Source organism: Anser anser, assembly GCF_964211835.1.
Source record: "Anser anser genome assembly, chromosome: 2".
Taxonomy (NCBI): domain Eukaryota; kingdom Metazoa; phylum Chordata; class Aves; order Anseriformes; family Anatidae; genus Anser; species Anser anser.
In genome coordinates, this window is record NC_139721.1 from 111274842 (window position 1) to 111292521 (window position 17680).

General features: G+C 38.8%; 1 protein-coding gene across 2 annotated transcripts in view; it reads left to right on the forward strand.

Moving 5' to 3' along the window:
* The window catches only part of CDKAL1 (CDKAL1 threonylcarbamoyladenosine tRNA methylthiotransferase), a 436369-nt gene that overhangs the window by 139377 nt on the left and 279312 nt on the right, over window positions 1-17680 (forward strand). For both annotated transcript variants that reach the window (XM_083825860.1, XM_083825861.1), the window contains one exon: window positions 6684-6732. In XM_083825860.1, coding sequence (XP_083681986.1) covers window positions 6684-6732 — 49 coding nt within the window. The remainder of the gene's footprint in view (window positions 1-6683; window positions 6733-17680) is intronic.

A 17680-nucleotide genomic window follows, 5' to 3' on the forward strand; every position in this document is an offset into this window, starting at 1 on the left:
AAAACCTTCAGTGAGCAGTTTTAAGTGCCATTGTGAAAAAAGATCAGCATAATCTCAGTAAGATGCCAAATGTCTGTATAGCACTACTGCTTTGGCGTCCTAAATGAGGACCATATATATAATTGTACTATATTTCTGATGTACGGTTCAGTTTGTGATATCTCCCAAGCAGCCACAATGCCTCTCCATTCCTTGCAGAGTTTGTAAGACCTGACCGCATTAAAGATTGCAAGCCTCTCTGTTTGCTGCCCTTTAGCTGCAGGCCTATTATAAATATGTAAATATGTATAAATTCAAAGATCCAGTGTGTGCTTCATGAAAGGTAAATTAGATGGAATTTTATTTTGAATGATTTGCATTAGGAGAACTTCTTGGAAAGTGTGCTGCAAGCCCAAGGAACAGGTGCGCGCTGTTCTGCTCTAACTTGTGGCCAAAGATCAAGCTCAGTCAGAAGCACTCAGCTGGTTGGCTTTGGCTCACCATGCTGATATTCAGGTATGAGCCTCAAGAGTCAGGAAGGGATTGCGTTGAAGCACACGATTTTAAACTGAAAATTGACGTGGAAATAGGTACTTTTCCTTTCCACAGCAGTTACGTACTGCTCTATGAATTAAAAGGCATAAGAATTAGTTTAGATGAAAATGACACCTAAGCTGTGTCAGGGTTTAGCAATGATCATCAGTTGTTGACATGCTTTTCCGAGGTAGTCTGCTTCCCTTTAAAGTCGGTCTAGAGTCTGTTCTCAGGATACCTTCTTAAATCACAATTTTGCCCATGAGTGTGGCCAGAGTTTTTCTGATTCAGCGAAGGTTTTAAACACAGATGTTATCCCTCTGAAGTCAAAGTGTCCAGTCACATGCCTTTTGAAGTTACGTATTAAGGCCTGGATTTATGCTGCCTAACTGAGGTCCTGTAATTTGAGAGTCTGTTTTGCTCAGCTGCCTTTATGGTCAGTGAAGATAATTATCTCTAAGATAATTTAGATTTTAGAAGATCTGAAGTTACTTTTGAAGCTGGGTATTTCCCTTTTACCGACTTTAGAGAGGGCGTAGGCTGAGCAGGCTTTTAGCCTGCAACATCTGACTGAGCTGCCTAAAGAAGGTGAGGCGAAACAGAGTTGTTGGAACTGGAGTAAAAATCTGAAGGAATATGAAGCTTAAGAATATGGTTTTAAGATTATTTTAAGATTATATGGGTTTAAGATTATTTTAAACGAAGACCAACCTATATTAACCTAAGATTATTATATCTATTTAGTAACTGATTTGTTTCTCATATACGGGAGTGAAAATCAAAGATGAGTAGGGTTTTACTTAGCTGAAGAAAAAAGCTTGTTTTACTTCAGGCCATTGTATATGTTCTGTCTTGGGGCGTGCATGAGCAGCTGAGACCAGATGGCGGCTGCATCAGCAGTAGTCTCATGCTGTGCAGGCAAGATACTGCCCCCTCCCCATGTCCCTGGTGCCCTGTCCTCAGCTTTAACAATTTTGAGGTTTATTTTTTTGGTTTGCTGAGATGGCTTTCTTTTTTTTTCATTCAACAAAAATTTAGTTTTTCATTCAACAAAAATTTTTAGTCTACAGCATTTCTGGTCTTTTGTCCCTCCTTTACTGGCTTCAGGAACTTTTTTTTTTTTGATAGTCTCTTTCTGATATTTGATGTACTTTCTCATTGCTTGTTACCTCAGATAAATTTCTCTCTCTGGGAAACACCAGCTGTGGCAGAGGAAGGACAGTCAGGAGAAACTCCAGGAGTATTTTCTCAAGGTGGTTGTCACTGCCCTGTCGATGCCAGAGTTCTGCCTTCAGACCTCCTGTGATAGAAGGAAAATTGTCCTGAAAGGAACCGGGGAGATTCAGGGGAGAACCTGCATTTACTTCAGAGGAAGATCCTTGAGAAGGTTGTTTTTAAAGGGAGCCTCCCCGCCATTTTTAAATGGTGGTAACTTTGGCAGTCACTGTGAGAGCTGGGGCTCATCGGAGGGGGAAACCACCAGCTTCTCAGCCAAAAGTGTCAGAGGTCTCACGCTTTGTCTCTGGCTCGTTGATATTCTCTGAAGGAATTTAAATGCTCATCCTATAGGATTTAATCCTCTTCAAATGGGACCAGAACAGTCGCCATGTAACGGGCAGTGGCATGAGTTATCCAGAAATCACAAGCACCGCAACAGTCGGCAAGGGGCAATGTGCCTCTGGTGTAAACATGCCTCCTGTAGCTGACTCTGTCTAAAATTATCTCTGGGCTATATTAAAAGGAGAGAAAATGAATACTTTTTCTTTCATTATGTAGCCTGCCAGGAGGCCCTAAGCATTCCCACCTCTTCTGCAATACATCGTTTGGCCAGATCGTTCCTCAGCTTCTTTGGCGCTGCAGCTTGAACCAAACAGTGTTTCTGTGGTGCCTTAGATGCCCTTGTCACAGACTCCATTAAAAGACAGTCCTTCAGAAAATACTCGACATTCGTGAATTGCTTGTTTTCACAGTCAGCCTCTGTTTTCATACTGTAGCTACATCCACTGAGAAAGCACCCTGAGGCACTCAGAAAAGACCCTTAATACATCGGCTATCTTTGCGTTTCTGAAGTTTAGCCCTTATTATCTAGCTTCGGTTGATAAGGGACATCTGAAGACCATCTCTCCTGTTTTGTGCTGGTCCTATCACTTCAAAGGGAGTTTGGTTCAAATCTCTTGATCCACAAAATACTTCCGTCCTTAATTGAATCGGCACATTAAACTTAAAAAACTAAGTCTTTATTTCACTAAATTTTGGATGACGTCCTACTGTTTCATCTTCATTCATGGCAGTGCAGGGTCTTTGCAGGGTCTCGGTGCTTTCCTTGGTCTTGGCCTGAAGAGAAAGTTGGAAAGAGTTTCTTTTACTTGCGTGTTAGGTACATGGGTGCACTTTTCTAGATAGCATTATTTGTTCTGAGATTTATGGGTGCATTTTTCTAGATGGTGTTCTTTGTTCTGAGATTACTGAGTTCTGCCTGGTAGAAAATTTCCGGGTAAATGTGCAACCTCTCACTTTTAACTACCCCTTAAGTGTACTCGGAGATTATTGGGGCTCTCTTAGAGGTTATATTTTTTCCAGTTTGCCTTGCAAAACAGTTTCAGGATTTTAATACTGCTTCTGAGACAACTCAGATCATGGCTGAGCACTTGGAAGCATTTGCGTGACCATCCTCAAACATGCATGTCTGTCTGTAGTCACAAATCACCTAGTGCGAGATTGCAGACATTGCAAGCATGTCTTTGGGCTGTTTACATCCAGCAGTCATCTGTTGAATGTGATAATGACAGTACAAAGGGAACTGAGGGACTTTCTCTGATGACAAATGGACCATGTGTGCATTTGTATAGTCTTCTAGCTAATTACTAGGGCTCTGTCAGAGAGCTCAGGGCTTGTCTCCCAGGGAGTGCCAGGCTGTCCTGGGAGGGAGTGGTTTGAAAAGTGACTGACGTGTACTTGTGTGTTCAGGTGTGATCTGTAGTGTAGCTTCAGCCTCAGCATGGATATCTGATGTCTTCCTCATCTATCTGAGTGCTGGATGCATGTCATTTCTGAGCTGTACTAAATGCCTAGCTTTGATCACACCAGGAAAGCTCAAAGATTTTTCCTGGTTTTCATTTCAACTTGGTCTTCATGCGTTGATGTAACTGTCTTTTTCTTTGCTTTCTCTACAACTGGTTTTCTGCTTTAGCTACCCCTTCATCCCTTGGGCCCTGCCTCTGCTCCTGTTCTATATCCATCTCAGCCCAGATTTGTGCATCAGCCTTCTTTTTTTCCCTTGTATTCCTGCTCAGCTGTCTGCTCCAGTCTATCCTTAGTTTTTGTTCCACCCAAATCCTAATGGAGAACCGTCTGTAATGGATAAAAAGTCCACTGTGTGGACGTTTACACTAGAAACAAGATCACACAATCTGTGGAGCTAAGTATAGTGCTATATCCAGCAGCAGTGTACCTGTTGTCAGTCCTGAAGGTTCTGATTTTTCAGGCTCGCTGCAAAGAAATGTTGAGGAGTGGTGTTTTTGCCCTTCATGTACCAATAGGAACTTCAAGTCTTCTTGCTTCAGGGGCTTCTCAATGCCTGTTGGAGGCATCATTGGGTCAAGAAGGTTTATGGATGCTCTTGATACCACTCTTGAACAGAATTGTCCAAAAGGTCAGTGAGATATGCTGAAAGGAATCCTGCAGGCCTCCATACAACCAAGGCAACTTCATTGCCATGAGTTTGTGATTTTTTTTTTTTCTTCTTTTTCTTCTTTTTTTTTTTTCAAATACAAATCCCCAAAACACTTATCTTCTCTTACACCAGATTCAGCTCAGTTTTACTGAGATATTTGAAATGAAGATTGGAAGCATTCAGTATTTTCTTTTTCAGGGCTTGGGGCTTTAGCCAAACAATTTCCAATAATTGCAAATGAAAAATGCTTAGTGTGGGAACTAACATATAAAGCCGAGTACACATCCATTCCTGGTTGCAGTTCTCATTACTTCCAAGATGAATAATTTTAATTACTTTCATGAACCTTCTTCTTGACAGACATATCCAGAATTTAATTTATCCGATAAAATGAAAATACACCTTTTTCCCCCCTGTTTTTATTTAACAGGGGGCTCAGGGCTATGCAAAAATTCCCCAGATATACAGAAAGTAATTATAGAGGTGGTTCAGGTTGTGAACCATTGTTTTTTGTTTTTTTTTTTTTAATTATTATGAACTTAAACAGTTTTGTATTGAGATATGTAGCAATAATATTTTGGGCAATGTATTTGGCAGAGACTGTTCTGTGTCTGTGCTTATAATTTTAAATTCATACACATATGAAGTTGCTTTTTAAAATCTAAATAGAAAATCCATGTGTAAGTGTCTTAGGTCATATTTTTTTAAACTTATCTCTATATGAAATGAATATGTTTACAAGCATGAAAATATGCATGTATTCCACGTTAAGTGCTTATGTGTGCTTTATTTATGAGTAGATTGCTATAAATATGTCCATAATATAGATGCTTGGAATCCAGAAAAGGACTTAAATATGTGTCTTTTATAAGACTAATAAAACGTCAATATTAGTGATACTTTGAATAACTGAATTTCTAGAGTTCGTAACTAATATGCTTTATTAAGAAATCAGAAGTGGCAGAGATTTGTGTTTGGAAAAGGCTCTATTTCAAAAGTTTTTTTTTGTTTTTGTTTTTTTTTTTTTGTTTGTTTTTAAAGTTTAACATGGACTTGATCCAAAATCCAGGCCAGGAAAAGAACAGATTCCCACTGACTTCAGCGGGGAACTCTAGATCAGACATCAAACTACAGATGATCTTTTTTTTTAGCTGTTATTAGACCAATTGAAAAATGAAATAGAGATGATTGTGCAGACATTTGTTTACAGGAAATGACAAACCCAGTGGTTTAAGGGCACATAGATTCAGTAGCTTTGATGCAAGTGATCCAAGTTCCAAGCTCCTTTGTTGCAGACCAGGTTCAGCTCTTGATGCCTGTGCGTCTTGTGCTTTTGTGCTTGTTTCTGAAACAACAAACAACAACAACAAAAAACAAATCAAACAAAACAAACAAACAAAAACCTCCAAGCAAATGAATGCAAAAATCATACTAAATCTAGTGCCTATAATGTACATCTGACCGAAGCAGTGTTTAAAAATCAGTATTGTGGAAAAGATTCTGAACTAATTTAAATGTACAAAGTAGGGCTTTCTGAGTGTTGGTTTTATGCATTATATATAAATTTATATGTGCATTCCTACTAAACATTACATAGAATATGCACTTTGCATGAAAGCTGTAGGAAGAATGTCAACTTTTAGAATTTGAGTGTTTAATTTTGCAGTGTTAATGCTGATTCTTTCTACTTACACTACATACCGGTTGGTATATTATTTGTCATTAACTTTATATAAAGAATATTTAAAGAAATGTCTGAACTATTTATAAACTTATGTGAATTTAGGCAAGTGTAACACCAGAACATAAACTTGTCATCTTTGCTAGAGGTGTTATGTCATGATCATTAAATATTAGGGCTTTTCCTTCCATTTCCAAACACTCCCTGCAGTAAGTCCAGAACAATGTCTTGTTCTCTTAACCTTGACCATGGTATTTTTAGTTTCTTCCCGTGTTCCAGTTTCTTTCCCCTGCTATATTTACTTTTCATAATTTTTCTCTCCTGTAGTCTTCCTCACAATATCCTCAGCTTCTTGTTATGTTCTCTCTCATCTGCTATTTTCGTCCTGAGGCTGGGAAGAAGGGAGCACCCCAGCGGCTGGTAGAGCTACCCAGGTGCTGACTGCCTGGGTGACCACTGCCTTTCAGTGACCAAATAGACCACAAACAGCAATTAAGCCTTGAAGTCTGTCAGTCTTTCTAACACCAAGAGCCCATAGGATCCCTCTCTTCTATCTCTTTGGTGACTTTTCCTGAACTTACGGGAACCTGCTGTTTTTGAGGACAAAAATTGCTTTAAATCAAGTGATGATTTTTAGAGTTACTTTTGGGACTATGATGGAAGAATGAAGATGCACAGAAAAAAAATGGCTAAAAATGTACCTTCAAGCTGTTTGCTTCCCCTTGATCCAGAAGAACACACTTTTGAAAGAAGAGTTATATAAAGTATGTCCAGGCGTTTACTGCTTAAATACTGACCTTCTGACATTTTTTTTAGGTTCAGCAGATAGATCGTGTAGTAGAAGTTGTAGAGGAAACTATTAAAGGTAAGCAATACACTTGAAATTATGCTGTTACGCAGCTGGTTTCTGAGATGTAAGCATTAGCTAGCAGAAATGCTGTTATGTTCTTTACCAACCTAATTCTTGCTTTCCCCTCTAGCTAAATGTTTGGGCAGTGCTATACTTTGCCATGTGTGTTTAGTGTAAGTAGTAATTTCAGAGATCTTTTCTGGCAGGAGCTCCGTGGCCTGTTGGATTCATAGGTAAATGATCCTGAGGAGACTTCAAGAACCCATTTAAGTTGCATCAATATAGGTAGATGTAGAGTGCTGTTTAAAGTTTCTGCTCTATCTTACTTCATTGCTCTATCTCCACCTTCTTATGTTTAATACTCTCATGTTTTCTTCTTTTCAGCTATTTTGGCTCACTTCCCTGAGCTTTTCTCAGCAGGACAGATAAATTATCTACTGGTTTAATGTTCTTTTGTAATTGTGTTCCTTGTTCTCTCTGGCTGCGTTCATGTGTGTGTACACGCAGTACTTTGCAGTGAAGGGGGGCAAAGACAGTATTGTTTCTCCAGTCTCACTAGTAAACATTTGCTATTAAATAAATATATTTGTCTGGATCTTTCTGGGTTACCTAAGTTTGTCTCCATTACTTATCAGGCCATAAAAATTACTGTTCCGTGAAGCTTTAAATTACAAGCTTTAGCTCAATTGGCTGTACTTTCAATATAAACAAGTGTCTGGTCCACAAGATGTTGCCTGTACTTTTAATGCTGGAGTTTGATCGTTTTGAAATACAACATGAAAATATAGAAATGGCGCAATAAAGCTTAAAAGAAGAGGGGAAAAAAGTTCTGTTAAGAAACCATGTAGTGTTGTAAAGCTTTTAGACTTTGCAGTTTGAAGGCCTTAAGGCGTGTATTGCTTTGAGTACTTTCAGAAATGAAACCTGTACTCTTATGTACTCCTAAACCAAACTTACTGCAGTTGTCCTTATTTTATGGTTTCTACTCTTTTGGTACAACCTGTTGTACTAAGCTAACAGAGAAGAAACATATTCAGTGTATTCATATTTGTTACTGAATGTGCATAACTATTTTCCCAGAAACATCATGGTGTTTATCACAACATGTTGAAGATGGGGATACTTCATGATTTTCACAACAGCACAGTATTTCAGATCCCTATCTAATTTTCCTGAAGTGTATTTATTCTTAATGGAGTAAAATGATAACCTGGGTCAGCATGCCCTCCCTTTACAAAATTGTGCTTTGTAATATTTATACTGACTCAGAACATTACTGCTTTTTTGATAACATAGTTACTCAGATTATTGTAACTGAATATTATATGCATAGAAAGAAGACAAACAATCTAGAAGCAATTGTTAAAATCATGTTTTTCATTGAATTAATTTTAAGATTGCATTTTACATATGGATGTAATTCTGGAAAATGTAGTACAAAAATACAATGTACACTTACGCTTTAAAAAGCATCAATTTGGGGAAAAAATTAGCTTCCTTTCTAGCTTACTATAAGTGATCTGAATAAAAAGAAATAAGTGGTCTGTTGAATTCTGTATATGGTGACAATTCCTTCAGGGATTTCTCAGAAGGTAATGGAACACAGTATTTCATAAGTTCTATTGGAAAAAATGAACAGAACCAGAATTTCTCTTTGGAAGAGAATTGGCAAATTGACAGGGGTCATAGGGTATGATAAAGCCTTGCTTTTGCAAAGGACAACCATTAAAATTAGAAGCTTTTACTTATAATTTGTTTTTCCATTTAAATTTGTTTAAAAATAATGCGTTGATGTATGGATTTGGTAATCACCTTCCACGAATAGAGAATAATATGAAACTCTTTGTTCCTGTGCTTTGTAAGTGATTCTAACTGTGAACTTCCATTATCTAAGTAAAGAAAAAATACTTTAGGTAACAGGACCATTGGTTAAGAATGCTTTAGCTGTAAGACAGATCCATGGTAGAAGCTTAAATTCTTGTATTTAAAACAAAATTAAATGTGTTCGCACTGTCTTCTTAAGTCTGTGACATTAGTAACAATTTCTGAAGCCCCAAATATCTTGAGGAGGCAAAGATGGTGTGGGACAGGGGATTAAATACAAATTTTGACTTGAGAGCCAGTTTACGTTCAGTTTTTTGTTGGGTTTTTGTCATTGTTATACAATGCAATGTCCTTCACCTGTCTTTTAAAATCAATAGGTTATATGGGTGGTTTACTCTTGTAGTGTGGCTATGTCTATACTGAAAGTTTAAAAAAATGTTCTGACTAAATATTTAAACGAAGTTTAAACTGCATAGCATCTGTACCCTGCAGGGAAGCTGTGTCTGTAGATCAGTCTGCCTGAGTTGTCAGGGTATTCTGTCGACATTACATGGTTATTACCATAGTTGCCAGTTTTAAGTTCAGAGACTGGTTTTCCTTAGGTTCCCATTTCTTAAGGACTACCAAATATTTTTTGGTCGATACTTGAATTTTGCTGTGCACAATTTACCAAAAGGGAAACACTGTTTAAAAAAAAAAATAATACCCCCCCCCCCCTTTTTTTTCCCTAATGGTTTTCTCTCTCATTTACCAAGAAAATGTCTACCCTGTTAGATTTGTTTGAAAGCTTACTGTACTCCTCCTCAAAAACTACTCTTTTGGAATTATTCAAAGCTCTTTCTATGAAATATGACTGTGTTTTTTTCTAGTTTTATTTCTCAATCTTATCGTCAAGTTTAGGATACCCTATTCAGAGCAGTGTCATTGTACTGATTCAATTGATGGTTTCAAGAAGTAGATGTTTATGGTGGTGTTTACTTCAGCTTTCTGAAAACAGCGTAATTGCAGTTCCCAACTCTCCGCTTACTCATAAACACTTTTTATGTGACTTTACCTTTTTATCCTTCTTCATCAGAAAATGGAAAAGAAGGATGCTCATGTTTCTTTTGGCTGCTAGTGTGATAAGGGACAGAATTTTTAAGAGACCTCATGATGCCTCATTTTGAGATCACCCTGAGCTTTATCACAAGTCTCATGGAACTTTCAGATTCCCTGTGATTATCAGGTAAATTCTGAAACTGTAATTTCCAAAAGGGATCTTTAAAAGTGTGCAATATTTGTATGCAGGTCATGTCTCGTTTAAACTGTGTCCCAAGATGTGTTTTAGCTAGAGGCATCTTCAAGTACTCTTTCTATAGCTTATATTGCTAAAATCTGAAACCTCTATAGTTCCATCTAAGGAAAATCATGGATTTCAAGGAGCTGGACAAATGAATTTGATCTCAGCCTTAGAATTACATTCCTTAAAGTGACAGCCACAAAAATGTAGCCGGAGTGTTTCAGTCTTACAGACTTACAGAACAGTTTCATCATGCAAGTCTCTGCTTGAACAGTTTAGCGAAACTTTCTCCTTCTGCACATTACCCAAATCTTACAACTGAATTCACAGCTATTTTTACATCATTGGGGCACCCTATTTCCACTCATGTGCTTAGTTTCCTGGTAATGACATAGTAAGTTAGCAATTGAATTGTTTGAACTAGGAGAAAACTTGGTTATACTTGACATATGCTCCTTCACTAAGTAAGATTTCTGTACAAAATTTCAAAGCTGTTTCGGTTAATCAGTCTCTATAGCCTGTTCCGGTAAGATGAAGCTTTTTTTTTCCTGATGGGAACCACAGGATGTCACTGGTGATTGCTCAAGTCAGCATTTTTAAACCATTCTAAAAGCTGTTTTTAAAAATAGCACAGTGTGTGTGTATGCACAAGCTGGGATAGAAATGGTTTGCGTAAAAATGGTCAAGAAAATATATTTAGTCTGTAATTTAAAGGGCAGATTTTAATGGCTTAATGTGGAAATTCTGCTTGGTTTTGAATTCAGGTCTATGTGGATTTGGGGCTTTTTCCACCTCCCCTTCTAGACACGCTAGCTGTCTCATGTTGAAGCTTTTTGGGGGTGGGGAACATGGAAGTGGAGCATTTGTATACAATTTGCTTTTAGGTTAGGCCTTAGGGAGATGAGGGGCACAGGTTGAATTGAGTTTAGTCTGTATTGTGTCTGTCAAATGTTTTCACAAAACATAGTTTTACAATGGGTCATTAGACTTGATTGTTAAAAACAGCCAAAGGAAATTACTTCAGGGTTGAGCCTTTTATACTTCACATAACCTTTCTTGATTTCAGTCACGTTGACCTGTCTGGTGAAGTTGCCCATCCATTCCCAGTTTAAACATTAACCAGCATTTACTAACCGTTGAATTGTTAATTATGGATTGCTGATAGTTGTGTCAGTCTATGAAAACGAGCAGATGAATAGTACCTGTTTTATACAGAGTACAGAATTTATACCAGATTGCATAATTTAGAGAGATTGTATGTATATGTATGTTTGGGTACATGTAGGTAGGTATGTATATGAATGCTAGCATATTAAATAGTATTTGTATGTCCTGTTTGTTTCCAATATAATCTGCTGATAACAGATAAAATAACAGGAGATAAAATACTGTCTATTGAATTTCAGTGATTGTAGGAAGGGTGGCCTTGACTTAAGAAGCTGGTGATGAGCCAAAAGAGGAATAAAAACTGTAGGCATCAGGAGTTCCTTTCTGAGGAAAAGTATAATTTGGCTCCCAGTCAGGAAACTGGCTGTTTGTGCCTAGTTGCAGCTTGAGAGGGGTCAGAGGGAGGGTAGTGGCCTCACTGAGCCCCAGTTTCTGGTTCTGTATCCTTTGAAAGGACATAGAAAGGGGTGGTGGCTTTGGAGGGGTTGTTTCATTTATTTCACTGTGTGGTGGCCTGACCTTGGCAGGCTGACAGACCCCCACCCAGGCTCAACTGCACTCCTTCGTTCCCAGATCCTTTCCTTCCTCCCTCACGGTGGCGCAAAGGAAGGGGAATGGGGGCTGCAGTCGGTCTGTAACCAGAACAGCTCCTCTCTGCCACTGGCTCCTCACACTCCTCCCTAGTGGTGGCCCTCCCACGGGCTGCTTTTCTTCAAGAAGTGCTCCTGCGTGGGTCTCCTTCCCGGGGGACAGGCCTTTGGGAACAGACTGCTCCAGCGTGGGTCCCCTGTGGACCAAGAGCTCTTGCCAGCAAACCTGCTCCTGCATGGGCTCTGCTCCATGGGCTGCAGCTTTCTTCAAGGCCCCAGTGTCCTCCACAGGCTGCATGGGGACAGCCTGCTTCACCATGGTCCTCTCCACGGGCTGCCTGGAGCACCTCCTTCCTCACCAGCCGTGGTGTCTGCAGGCCTGTTTCTCTCACTTTTTCCCTCATTCCTCAGTCTCAGCTGCTACGCGGTGGCTTTTGCCCGTTCTGAACAATGTTTTCCCAGAGGTGCCTCAGTCTTGGCTGACAGGCTCAGCAGTGCCCTGAGGTGGGTCTGCTGGGGCTGAGAGGAGCTGCCTGTGGCCAACCAGGGTCACCCTGTGGTCTCTTCTCACAGAGAAGATGGCCCCCCTGCCAATGTGCAGGCATCTGCACCCGGTACACGCTGTTACGTCTCTAACACTCTAGATAGTAGAATTGCCGTTTAAACTGAGATTATTGAAAAGTCATGGTACTAGCTGCAGAAATTTTGCGGGGGGGTTGTCTATGTTTGACAGACTAAAAAAAAAAAAGGTGGGTGGGGATTTAAATCAGGTTTTCAGTAGGCAATACACAGAATCATAGCTTGAAGATACATTGTTGAAAAGACTGGTTAAAAGATTCAGAATCACCAATTTGTATGTATTAATAGTGGAGGTTAACAGCATAATAACGTAATGTCATCCTCCCCTTCTTGTTGTCCATGAATTAGTAATTTTGGGGCTTTTCCTGTATAAAGAAAAATAATCAGAGATTTTTTTTTGTTGTTATCTAAGAAATCAGCTTTATGTGCAGGTAGAATGTCATTACCTAAAGCAGTAACATTTTTGTCTTCTGTTAATTTGAGAACTACTTTGACAATGAACATTGACTTAGGAAGGACCTGACTCGAATGCATCTTGCCATACAATTTTTAAATTAAGGTCTTTTCATTCACCTGAACACTTCAACAGGAGCACTGGCTTGAATTTTGATTTCATGTTTCTGACAGCTTAGGAGAAGTATGGCATATTGAGTGAAACATAGGTTCTGTCTTTCAGGAGGCGAGTTTGGAATAATATGATTATTTGCACCAGTATCAATTTAGAGAGTTTAGTTTTGCAGAGCATAATTTAAAGAAACAGTAGAGCACAGTGTGGAATATACAGAAATTATGGAGAAACTTCTGCAAACACACTTGAATTGCTTTTGTAAAACATCAATAATTGTGGAGCTCAATGTAAAATTTTATTTGCAGGGGCAAGAGGTTTCCATTCCCAGCAATTGGTTTTTATTCTTAAACTAAAGTTTATTGCCCTTTTTGCTGTGCCTGCTCAAATGCTTTTGGGCATACAGTAACTATTAGCTATGTGAGAGGATCCAGAATTTTAGGTGGATTTTGTAATTATTTTCAATTACTTGGTATAGAAAACTAGAGCAACTGACTATCCTTGTTATGAGTATGACTTTGTTTTGTGAATTTTTCACAGTAACTGAATGGGAGACGAATAGTGGGGCAGAAAAACAAGCAATGGCAGGGAACAAACTGAAAACCCTAATAGCAAAACTTTGATTGTTTGTTGTTAAATGAGTCTGTGATATGCATGGAAAAGACACCTTTTCTTCCAGACCCATACGTGCTCTTTTCTGCACTTCTAATGAATGATCTTCTTACAACATCCCTATTTTTCTATGCTATTTACATTGGATAGATTCAGCTCTGTTAGCTGACTCAGCTCAGCCTGTGGTTAGCTCTGTATAGCTCCATTAGAGAATCCTTTGGCTGGTAAATGTAAGGCATAGCATGTTCAAAACAGTGCAATTTAATTAGCCATAAGAAGGATATAAATAGATAGCAGAAGAGTAGAGATGAAACTAAAAGCTTGCTCTTGCATACAGTGATAGGTTCATCTCAGCATTTCACTCTAAGGCTTATTTTGTTCTGTTCAACCTGCACACCCCAAAAACATTAGGTAAGTTACTTGTACTGCTTCAAGTGGCTCTGACAATCTGCCCTTCAATATTGTCTTTCCTTAGAACACAGCCTGTTTCATCTGATTCTTTTTTTCTTTTTGAGCTTCTGTCCACAATCTCCTGAGGTTTTGAACAGCATCCTTGATCCTAACCAAATGCATTTCTTCAGAGGGGTGAGGACAGAAGGTCAGGGGAACTCTTCCTACAGGTGATTCTTGGCATTGTCTCTGAGCTATTGAAGCCTGGAGCCAGTGTTTTGAGTTTACAGCAGATTTAACATTTAGCCACTTTTTTAGAAAGACAAAAATATCACATGATGTCAGAATAGAGTGAAGCTATTGAATCCTGAAAAATATAGTGCCTTAATAGTGTATTTCAAGCTCTTTTGCTGTGAGAACGGAAAGTACAGTGGACATGATGAAAATGCTTTTCTTGAATAATTATACATACAAGATTATATCTTCTTAATTTCATTCTGTGAAAGTTTTAGACAAGTATTAATTCCTTGTTAACAGTGACCTCCTTTGCAGTTTCACTCGTTACACTCTACTGTTTTAGTGCTTACAAATATTGCTGATATAATGATACATTGTTGAAATGCCAAGAAAGAATAGTTCTTTTCTATTTCATGGAGAGAAAATTATCTGTGGATTCCAATAATGTGGGCTACCTTCACAGCTTTTTCACAAGTTTGTGAACTGTCTTACTCTATTTAATATCTTGTTTTTGAAATTAAATGAATTTTGAAGAGCCCATCATCACCTGCATAGTGCTCATATCCTGGAGTTTTCTGAAACAGAATTGTTCTTGGATGCTAATTTCAAGTGCAACGCTTAGTAAATACACATACTTCAGTCTAATATCATGTGTGCCACATGCTTAATAATATCTGCAGCTTTCTCTGAAGCCTTTTCAAGTCCACATAGTGTGGAAGGTAATCCTTTTATGAAAGAGCTCTGAATTGTGGAGACAGGGCCAAACATACCACCTGCTATCAGCAATCTGATGGGACCAGTCATTTTGCCAAGAACATTCTTTTTCCTATGGTGCTGGGACATGCAGATGGGGGAAAATATCAGCAATCCTGACATCATTAGTCTGAATTATTCTCTGACTTGTAAAGCTACCCAGTTCCTGCCTACACCAGTTGAAGGAGGAGTTTGACTTGCACAACATTCCCACTTCTCCTGATCTAGGGGAGGAAAAAAATATATTAATTGGTGGCCAGGAGCAGAGCATATGTCTTCCAGTTGGGTTTGTTTTTCCTTTTAGTCTGTTCCCTGCGTTTACGAGAGGCAGGAAATCCCATGAATGACGCTCAGCAGTGTCACCACTACGTAGCTGATGTGCTGTTGGCTAGCTTGGATGGGTTTGGGGGGAACATTCACACAGCAAAGCCCTAAAGTAGGTTAGTGTGGTTGTTGTTTCTGCACTTGTCTGGCAGCATGTGATTGTTCTGGGGAGCTCGAGGATTCCTTTGCAGTCAGTCATGTCTGCTGTCGGACAGCTTATTTGTGCTTCAAGGCTGGCAGAAAAGATGGGCACAAGGGGGCCGATTCCACAAAGGTATACCAGGGCTTGGGGTCTAAGCTAAGTACAGTGTTTTAGGCAATTTGTGGTGCATCCTTGCATCTCAGGTGCTATTTTTGTTAGTCCTGCCCAGAGATCCAAAATAACTCATTTAGAAGGTCATTTCTATCCAGTAGCTGCGGGGTTAGAAGAACATCAATCTAAATAAAAACTTAATTTAATCTTGTATTAAAAGTTTTGTAACAGCTCCTGATTTGCCTCTTCTTCCTTTATTTTTTTATTTGATTTTCTTAGGCTCCCTTCTCTTTAACATACTTTTGCATATTTCTGTTACTTTCACTAAAATTTTCTGTTTCTTTTTAACTCTCATATTTACTTGATCTTTCAGTTTTTATCACTGCTTTTGGTTCTTCTTTGCACTTCTTCCTTTAGTTTTTATTTGGGCAAATTTACACCTTTGTTTTCCCTTCAAATTGCTTTGCCTTCCTTAGCTACACTGCTCCTGTGTGCCATTTTTCCAGTGCTAGTATTAAGGAAAGGAAGCTCTTTATTCATCAAGAAGTGAATAAAGGTGGAAGGAAATGTGTGCAAGAGTACATGATACAGTACTTAGTCCTTTTCCCTCAAGATTCTGGAGAAGATCAAACAGGCAGGGGAGAGACAGCTGGGAGGTATAGAATTGTACGTTGGCAGCCTTGTTGTGAGGAAAAAAAGTGTCTTTCAGGAAATGGTGAACAACCTCTAAATATAATGATGTAACTGGGAAAGGGAAAGAACGAGTAACAGAAGAAGCTGAAAACAATAGGAATTGTTGCTGCCAAGGCTGGGGTTTCCTGCATCTTTGAGGATTTTCTTTAAACTTATGTTTTTGAACTCCTTCAGATATCTGCACTGAACTTTGAAGGTAACAGCTAAGAAATAGTGCTCTGCATTGGGCCGGGAGCTGTTTAAATGGCACACTGTATTTCCAGCGGGGTGAGCAGGGAAGGAGGAGGGACTGTCTCTGGATGCCCTGTTCCATCTTGCAGGCAGATATTTCTCAGCAGCTACTGAGGGGGGCCAGCCTGTGCATTGAATGAAGCTGGCTATTTTTGAAATACAGCAGGTCTATTAATATCTGACAGATACTTGCAGCACTGATAGACAGTTCTTAAAGTTAACTAAAGGTGACTGAGCCAGGCCACTTCCATCTGACTGGCAAAGCTGGCAAAATACCAGTTCAGTTTGAATCTGTCTGCTGGAATTGCAGTAGCTTCTGCAGGTCTAGGTCATGGGGGTCTGACAGTAGTCTAAGGTTCAGAGCACATTTAATGTTATAGACTTAAGGCAAAGAAATTTCATTACCAGTTCCCTTTACATGCTTGTATTTCAAGTTCAGGCATTCTCTTATCGTGCTCCTGAAGCACACGCTGCCCACAGAGGAAGGTATGTGTACACGACATTAATATTATGGTACTTTCTTTGTATCCTTTTTAACAAGTGAAAATGAATGCCTTGAAAATACTTGCATTCTGCACAGTGGTTTATCAATCTGACACATTCAAAAGCCTTTATTTAGTCTAACAATAGGATTTAATATCCTGATTTAATTCATTCCAACCTCGTCTTGTGTGGCATTGCCAAGTAATGTGAATTGTGTCCACTGGCTTGTATGTAAAGATGTTTCATTTTTAAGTGAGCTCTGAAAATTAGAGAGCTCTGATTCATTTTAAATTCTTTCTAGCTTGATTTCATTTACACTGCCTGTGAGTGATTTTGCTCTATAAGCTTCTTCACTGGGCATAGTACTATTCTTAAATTGTAATCTGCATTAATTATCCATTAGTTAGTGAATATCTGCTCTCTAGCATTACCTAAACCTTTAATTAACCTTTATCCATTTTTAATATAATTTTATTTGCTGGTACACTATGTGGAAATAGAGAAATTATCTTTATGTCAGAAGAGGTTTATGGTACTCAAATGTTTAGACTCTGATCTATAAACAGATGCAGACTGGATGACCTGACGAGAACTGTTTGTCATTAAGCTGTATTTCAAAGCTTTCAGGGAGACATCAAAAAAGGATGGTTTGTTTGATATCTGAGATAGAGCATTCATTGTTATTGGAGTTGAACTATGATTAATCAGAAATGGTTTTCTACCAAACGTTAAAAGGAAAAAAAAAAAAAAAAAGAGATTACTCTTAGGTTTGGGACACCTGCTTTGTTGTTATCCAGCCTGTTAGGTCAGAGAGAAGGAAGCTTAATCAGATACAGTGCTTTAGAAGGAAACCTTGATTGCAATGTTTTGCCCCTTTCTTAGTTTTGAAAGGAGAGCCTAAATGAGATTTGAAATTACTGCTCTTGCTGTGATGCTTGATGTTGATGTGAGATTAAGGCTGGTCAGGCAATTAAAAAAAAAAT